This window comes from Varroa jacobsoni, unplaced genomic scaffold (assembly GCF_002532875.2).
Source record: "Varroa jacobsoni isolate VJ856 unplaced genomic scaffold, vjacob_1.0 contig02548, whole genome shotgun sequence".
Lineage (NCBI taxonomy): Eukaryota > Metazoa > Arthropoda > Arachnida > Mesostigmata > Varroidae > Varroa > Varroa jacobsoni.
In genome coordinates, this window is record NW_019214839.1 from 984 (window position 1) to 9,574 (window position 8,591).

The following is an 8,591-nucleotide window of genomic DNA, read 5'->3' on the forward strand; positions in this document are numbered from 1 at the left end:
CAGGTGACATATGAACGAAGAGCGATTCTGCAGCCGGTAGCGGCGTATTGACGTCGTGGGTAATGTCTCCTTGCCTAACTGTACAGGAGGACGCTTAATACTAATCGTAAATTACAGTGGCCTATGATAATGCAGGAATTGAAAATAAACAGGAGCATAATTGTGGCGTTATAGGCAAATTCAATATATACCAAGTGTAACGCAATGGATTTCATATGCAGCATTCAGTGGTGTTGCAGAAAACAGAGCAGACTTTAGGAAAGAGTAATCCTGATCTATTTGGCCTTCGAGCCCCGCGCTTTGCCTGCTGCATATTTGATGCGCTATACTTCAACTGACGACTGTTCGACGGAAAGGAATCACAGTGTCATGTCGGCCGGAGTGATGTGATAATTGGTTTGATGCTGTTGAAAGAACAAAAAGAAGACACGGTTTTTATCGTAATGGCTTCTAACCATGAATGACGTTAGCTGGGGTACATCGGAAGCCTGACAGCGATGTGCGACGTTTGTTGAAACAGCCTTAAACGCAACGAGTGGTCTCTGCACTGGTTAAATGTAATCAAACAGAGGTGGAGATCACCATCTTGTGCTAGCAAACATTGTGACCTCTGAAAGGTTTGTAAAAGTAAGTTATGCTACCCAATGCTGCCCGTTCAAAGTTTGTCTAAGAACTATAAAAAAACGGATTACGCAGGATTTTATTTATCCTTCCAGTTTTTAGCACTATTGCGTTATTATTATTATTATTGCGTTCATTCAATCGTAGAAGGATGCGTAAGTCGTGTACACATAATGGTACGACGTCATTTGACTTAGGGACCTTGCACACAAAAAAGGCGAGGCCATATTTAATGTGCTATTTTCCATCTAAGTGGCTACGATATGGATAGTAATGATTTGAGCGCTCTAATGAAAGCACGGTCATATAATAGCTTGTAAGCAAATTTTGAAAAATCACCGTGTAAATACCCTCAAAACGTAGTTCCGGAATATAGTGACTCTTCGAATCGAAAAGGTAACATGCTACCACAATACTTTCAGAGCTTTTCTTCAGAGAAAACAACTGTAGCATTTTACGCACTATATTTTAAAAATCCTATTTCTCTCAGTGCATCGACATGTTGTTAGCTTACAGCCCAAGGGTAGATTAGAATCCAAGTCGGAAGGAAGAGAAAATAAATAAAAAGTAGTGAAAAAAAATCAAAAGTGCACACACGTTTTCCACGAAAACCAGCAGGATCGAGCCTTTTAGACGTCTTTTAGACCTTGCGGTAAATGGCGGTTAGACGTCCGAGATCTCTGTTGAGTATCATCATAGATGTTTGGCTAAACAATAAGCAGACCTCCATTCGAATTACTCCATGCTTTTAGATTTTGGAACTAACTCGAATGAATGCAACAGTCTTACACATAATGTCTTATCGGGTAAGAAGCACCTGGTAAGTTAAACTTAAAGGAGTAAAAACTTCGTATATAAACGTATGCGTGAAATTAACTGATTATTATTAAGTGGTCCTTTCGTAGCTTTACTTTTTAGACAATGGAATGGTACATACGGGACCTGACCAGAGTTCTATACGATAGGAAAGATAGGTTATTTTGCTCTATATTTGTTAATTTGCGTATTATCGCTGGTTCGAACTACGGCTGAACAACCTTAATTATTAGTCATTTAATTAGTTCTTTTTTTCAACTTTAATTAGATATTGTATCTCGATTAATAATATAATCTTAAATATTGTGTAATGCACAAATCTAAATTACTGATATCATGGATCATCAGGTTACTAATTGTCTTCAATTGCGCTAATGTTTCCTAGCCACGTAAGAAGATAAACTTATACCTTAATTGGCCATCGTGAAGTTCAGGAATGACACAACAACGTGGTAAGGTCACAAAGATAGTGGCATTTGTAATAATTCCTCTGGTGATTTTGTCGGTGATTAAAGTCGATGCCCGCGAATTCAGTAAATGTGAATTTGCTCGAGAAATTAGGAAATACTTCCCCGAAGAGGAGGTGGCAGCATGTAAGTGGAAACTTCTTTACTATGAGAGACTCGACATAATACGGTAGCGTTTCTCAGTATTTTGGTAACAGTCAATGGTTCTTTTTTTCTCTTATTCAGTTCAAGCTAGACAAAGTTTCTCGTTCTGTTTCCTTCCTTGTACCTATGAAAAAAAAGGACTTGCGTTAAGCAGTGTAGGGAAAAAAAAAACAGTCTTTTAATCTCTCCGTCTCGACTGACTAATATATATACTAGTCAATCGAGGTGGAGTCAATATGTGTGCCTTCTATGGCAGACTGTACGCCATGCAAGGATCAGACACATCAAACAGAGGACATTTCAGGGACATGTATCGCGCAATACGAAAGCGGGTTCAAAACAGATGCCATCAATCTATCCAACTTGGATGGTTCATCTGATCACGGAATTTTCCAAGTAAGAATTGCTATATAAATATACACACAATAACAAGTTTGTTTTACAAACAACAAACAACAAATGTTTTAACAACTATCACTGTGCACAGAATGAACAATTTTCAAGTTGAAGTTAAGCCTATGCGAATGCGGTATTAGGTTTAATTAATTATTGATTTATGTTTTGGTAATGATCTGTCGTTGATTTGTTCATCTGGCTTTGGAATAAAAGAAACTCATCCTCAAAGAGCTTATATCGTTACTTCCAAGTATAAATCTAAAAGATATGCTCAGCCTGACAGATATAGATACCGGCATATTTAATTAATAGATATTTTCTTTATTCGTTGAAGTTATTAATATTAGCAAAACTCATATCTTCGTTCTTCGCTTCTCTTGCCAACTTTGTAGATTAATGACAGATATTGGTGCGGCAGTCGAACAGGGACAAATACTTGCAAAGTAGAATGTGATGGTAAGTGACCACAATGAGTTTAACGTAGCCGGAGAACCAGTCGCTGCAGTATGGCTTTTGTCGTATCGTCAAATATTAATTTCCCTCAAATATACGACCTCTCGTAAGGACTAAATCATTGATCAAAGGGGACGAACGATGCACGACCTTTAATAACTTTTCCGGGCAGCAAGGAGCCTGGAATCCTACTTCAACAGTAGACCGCTAATATTTTCGGTATTTTTGAGTCGACTTTTGTAGTCGTTTTAATTGGACGTTTACGTAATAACTTGTCTAGGGCCAGAAGTTGTAACTGCGTTCATGTCAATTCAGCTAGCTTTACTACCAACGAATCGTAAAATTACCTATACGTAAAATATACAATCGAGAAGGTTAAATAAGAAGTTGCCAGGTACACAGAATTATTCAAATTGGATCTTAATTAGTTATACTTTGAATTAAAATACCTTAGCTCTTCGTCGCGACGATATAACAGCCTCCATTAGATGCGCCCAGATCGTGAAGGACAAGCAAGGATTCACCGCATGGTAAGCCCACATATAAACGCGCTATCTAGAGGATAATAAGTTTTAGACACATCTGATTTAAGCCACACACTTGAAGCCTTGTTTGTTGAATTTTAGCTGCCTGGATCTAAATAGTGAGCATTCAAGCATTTTAGCTCTCTGAGATCAGCTTAGCACCTGTGGCCATTTATTTAGTAACTAGCTCGGTTGAAGATTAGTGAACCCTTCTGCGCTTTTGCCATATGCAGTGCGGTAAACTAAAGGATTTGCTCAAGTGTATATAGAATGTAGCCATTGGCCTTTGCGCAATGTTCAATATAAATATTCTCTGTTCTGTCAATATCACTTCCAACTGAGCAAAGTATCCGCGTGCAAAAATCACCCCCTCCACTGTCCTATTAACTCCTTAACTATACAATACATACGTCACCTTTTCGTACATGATTCGATCGGTTTGGTACATAATAGAAGAAATGTTATCAGTTACATCTTGATTTATCCGAAATAAGCCCTTAATATGGGCTGGGATTCGGTATTTCTTGGCTCGATACAATAATAAAGTCCCAGCACGAGGACATCGTGCCCTTTCGGTGCAATGGATAAGACACACTAGCCTTGCAACATGGCCAAAAGACGCCTTAAACTAGAGGTTCTTGGTTTGTTATCCACCTGGACGTAGAGCACGCCTTCAACTCGACGAATGAGGGTGATTTCGGACATAGCGGAGGCGATTGGAATATCTCCGTCTCCTCGACGTATTATCGCTAACTATTCAGATCACTAAAAGGTCAGAACGAAGGACGTTCTGAAGGTGAACTAAGGCGGGAGCGTCACAGGGCCCCATCATAGGATCAAACTGTAGAATAGAGAGTTAAAACTATTGACGCCGAAAAGGGTAAGTGCAGTAATCTGTGTAGACGACAGGAGAACAATGATGAACTATCAGGATAAAGGCGGAACTGAAAAACGAAGCAAACACAGCCCTACGTAAGATGGCGACCTGGGTGAGCAAACATTAGCTTAAATTAGCATTTGAAAAGATAAAAACCACAGTACTAATTGGTAAAAGTATGCGCTCGAAACTTTGCGTTAGAGGAGTGCGTTGTCTAGTCAAAAAATTCAGTTTGGCACCTAGGAATGGGGCTTAATTAGAATCTCTTAAACCACCTCGACTTTTGGTCGAACGTACAAAGATACTATGGGGCATCATGTTCGATGACCGCGGAGAACTGTATAAAGATAAGACATTTTCTCGAGAGAGGGCTAGAAAAAAACTTCTTAGAAAGTTGTAATAGTAACGAGAGAGCACAATAAGACGGAAGTTGAAAAGAAATTCGGGCGCCCATTCATGAAAGCCGACATGAGAACTGAATTCTAGTATTCAAGTACGTGACGAAGTCTACGGCGACGCAGGAACGAACGAAATACAGAGCCTTTTCGAGCCCTGTGTTATGTCCTTTCTGGAACAAAGTAGTTTTGTTAGACAGTTGTGCGACACAGACACACGTGAGAAACAGTTGCAGTGCCACCAGAGTCTAACAATGTCGCTGCGGTTCGAAAATGCTAAAGCTTCACGCTACCTAGATGTACAGTGTGCATATCAACATCTTGAAAAAGTGCAGTTTCACTCAGCGTGCCTCCCACAGCTTTGCATTGTGTCTCCTCAAGGAACTTATTTGAGGCATCTGCTTGTTCAAGAACCTTAATTCAAATGAATGCAATTACAAAAACGAGAATTTCGGTTCTAAACCGCATTTAGATAGGCGGATTATGGTCTGACAGAAAGTTACGTTATACTTCTTCTTATAGGGTATAAGCTAAGTATGCGCTTTTGAAACTCAAGTCTTCTTCGGTAGAAAGGGTTTAGATACTTTACGTATACGCTAACAATATGTTATTGAGTGCTGCAAAAAAAAATGATCGTTGCCATCTGTGATTTACAGGGCTGTATGGCCGAAATGTAAAGGGCAAATAGTGTCATATCTTGGCGACTGTGATAAATCCGCCTTCCGCTCACCACCATCTATTGTCTTCGACATACAGGTTTCAGAGAACGGAAAAAACATTCCACAAGTGTTGTATGATCTATTCTCTCCGCGACACTGAAATCTTACGGCTGCATTAAAACCTATACTACCAATAATGTCAATATATATATATATATATATATATATATCTAAACACGTTATCCGATCGTCAATGTGAATGGATAGTAAGGTATATTTGTCTCGTCTGATCTGAAAAATACTAGGTTCATCCAACGAACCGTGGACCTGGCTTCAACCGGACCCGTACCACCAGTTCTCTAAAGTCATACCAGTTTAAAGACATCCGAGGACCTGTCTCCGATATGCACTTTATTGGCATACGAAACCTCAACTTGACGTCGATAGAGGCAATGGGCTTCCTAGGAGCACCCTACTCAAATAGCTTCTATGCTAGCGAACTGGAGAACTATCTAGTAAATAGAACTATGCAACACCGCGAAACAACCAATATTACTTCGGCTCTGGAAGGACCAGGAAAAATTGTGCCTCTACAGTATCGACCCTCCCTTATTCGTTTTGGCGGAATGAACTTCTTAGGTGGTACTCCCTACTATAGCGCATCCTTGATGACTCCTAAAAAAGCTGTTATGTATCAGCCTTCTGGTTTAACCCGTTTTGGCGGCATGAACTTTCTGGGTGCGTTTTTCGTAAATACCAACCAAGTTCATTTACAGAGCAGAAACTATAAAGGTGCGATTCAAAACAAAAACGATGTAATAGGATTTTCAGGAGGAATCAGCTACAAGCCGAATTCGTTTTCATTCAGTCGTGGATTCGACCTCATAAACGCTTCTATTCAACGGCCTAAGTCTACACTTGCACGGACTAGTCTCACTGTGAGTCCCCGACCTCGGCTGCTTAGTAGTAACGACCATTTGGGACCGCAGAACAATCGCATTCTAGCGCCTATTGAGGGAACACTCTCTAGCAGCAGACTGGGTTTTCTTGGTCCACGACTGAACCCTCTGAAAAATAAGAGCAAAGCGTTGTTTTCTTTGCAAACGACTTCTGCTCCTCGTATTCGGCCTTTGCAACATTTTGCTGAAGGATCACTGCTTAGGCAACTACCATTTAGGGCGACACTACCGAACATATTTGTCAGCCGACAGTCTAACGATAAAGGTATATTCTTCGCGCCACAGAAGTTCACAGTTAAACCTTCTCCAGGTAATAATTCAGACGTAGCTGGTGATTTCGTCAGCTTCCAGGGAACTGGTTCGACGATTCGTTTTGGCTTGCCAGGGCGAACTAAGTTTGGCATTCTGCCATCAAGTTCTTTTAGAACACCTCCTCAGCCAATGTTGCCCCGTGCTCACCCGAGGCCTATTACTGCAACTGCCTCTGCAGGTTCACCAGTTCCAGTGCTATCGCCAGCAGTCGGCTCTGTGTTTCCAATAAGCTCATCTAAGTTCGCTCGAAAAACCTTCATAAAACATAAACCTAGGCCGTCGAACATTCAGAGTAATCTATCTGAAAGGTCAAAATTTGTTCGGACGAACCGGCTTTTGCCAAGCACGACTCTACCTCATACACAACTGAACGGTCCGGAAACGTCATACTCCTCCGGAGCTACCTTCTTTAGTATTGGGTCGCCACCATCACCAAATAAATTACGACCGGCTTTTCTTCCATCAGGTGCGTTCCGGCCACCCGTTGTAGCTCAAGGGCGAACCGCATTAAGCCAGAAAATATCTCCATTTGGCGGTCTGAGGCCCTTGTCACCACAAAGGCCTAATAACCTTTTAGCTAATTTAAATGTGGCCAATAGTCAGCAGTTATATCAGGCACCATCGCTAAGACCTGCCTTTGCGCAGGCTGTTCTTACACGTCCCGCAAGTCTTCTCAATTCACCTTCCGGATATCAAGCTGAGCCTGGATTCAAGAAGCCGCTTAAAGGTCAGCGTAAACGGGTATCCTATGGCTATCAGCCCCTATTGCCAACAAGCTCATCTTTTAGAGGTAGATCATTAGAAGATATAAACCAAGAAGGGCCGGATTTCACTAGCCAGATCTCATTTACGAGACCCAGCCCACGCTTTGGCGTCGGCGGAACGCCCTTTCCGCTTGTATCATCTGACCGCAGATCATTCATTATAGGGTATGCTGTTTATTTATTTGTCGTTTCTCTAACTCCTAGTAATGGAAATATACAGCCCTTGTTGGTTTTTGGTACCACGTTATACATTATCTCTCACACCTTCAAGACGCGTGTGATGTTTAAAAGCCTTAAGTCAAAAGCCACTTTTTTAAATCATTATTAAGCAAGTTCTAAATATAATTTTTAGAATAGAATTAGAATTTTTCTTTACAAAACAACGGACGATATTAGCTAATGGTGTCGTTTATCAAAAGGCCTCTTTATAGAATTGCTTGATGTCTAAATGCAAATGTTCCCACCAGGTCAAAATCCGGCAGGCAGGTTCAGGTTCCAGGTGCAAGGACAGTCGAATCGTCTTCAAGCTCCGGGTCAGATGCCTTCGTTGGTAGCCATCCAACCTACTCTAGAATTCATGAGTCGACCCGTAGACATACGCCATCAAGCTATGGCGGAATTAGCTTCGTGCTCTCGAACGGTGTTGTGACCATGGTGAAGCACTACGGGTAGACGCTGCGTTATAGAAAGCATAACATATGACTCAGATCAAATAATGAAGTTGATTGTCTCAATGGAAGTTACACATCTTTATGGATACAGGCTAAGTAAAAAGGCCGGAAATAGCTTCTTATAGTATTTCTCCTCGAATATCTTCCCCAACAAAAATGCCTCGACCCCAACAATAGCTATACTTAAAAAAAAAACATTACAATTTCACTCTAATCATTTTATATACCGTAGGGAATAGCTCGAAAAAGAAGAATAAACTATTCACTTATGACCATTTACGAGTTTGCCTTAATTAAAAAAGCGATTCAAATTGATGCTTGGCTACTCTGTATTTTATCTTCAGCGGTTGCCTATGGTGTACATTATTATGTAACGCACAAGACAATACTATTACAACCACTGGACAAATGACGAGCTGAGAAATTGTTTGGAAATCTGCCCCTTTACGACACCCCGCCATCATGCATAGTACTGTCTTAAAGGTGTCCGGAGTTCAGACGGTATCGCTTCGTTGACCTTAACCTCTTGTTTT

At 40.8% G+C, this 8,591-nt stretch overlaps 1 protein-coding gene across 6 annotated transcripts; it reads left to right on the top strand.

Moving 5' to 3' along the window:
• Positions 1 to 238: 238 nt before the first annotated feature.
• LOC111272542 (uncharacterized) lies at positions 239 to 8,337 on the top strand. Of its 6 annotated transcripts, none has more exons than XM_022854050.2 (8): positions 239 to 627; positions 1,823 to 2,030; positions 2,353 to 2,444; positions 2,837 to 2,900; positions 3,352 to 3,427; positions 5,350 to 5,449; positions 5,658 to 7,350; positions 7,855 to 8,337. In XM_022854050.2, the coding sequence occupies exons 2-8, from the start codon at positions 1,874 to 1,876 to the stop codon at positions 8,034 to 8,036; spliced, it is 2,364 nt and encodes a 787-aa protein (XP_022709785.1). In that variant the 5' UTR covers positions 239 to 627; positions 1,823 to 1,873; the 3' UTR covers positions 8,037 to 8,337. The 6 variants fall into 6 exon arrangements, with proteins under 6 accessions (XP_022709785.1, XP_022709783.1, XP_022709781.1 ...); XM_022854048.2 differs by having other exon boundaries at positions 252 to 627; positions 1,786 to 2,030; positions 5,658 to 7,552; XM_022854046.2 differs by having other exon boundaries at positions 252 to 627; positions 5,658 to 7,552.
• The last annotated feature ends 254 nt before the right edge of the window (positions 8,338 to 8,591 follow it).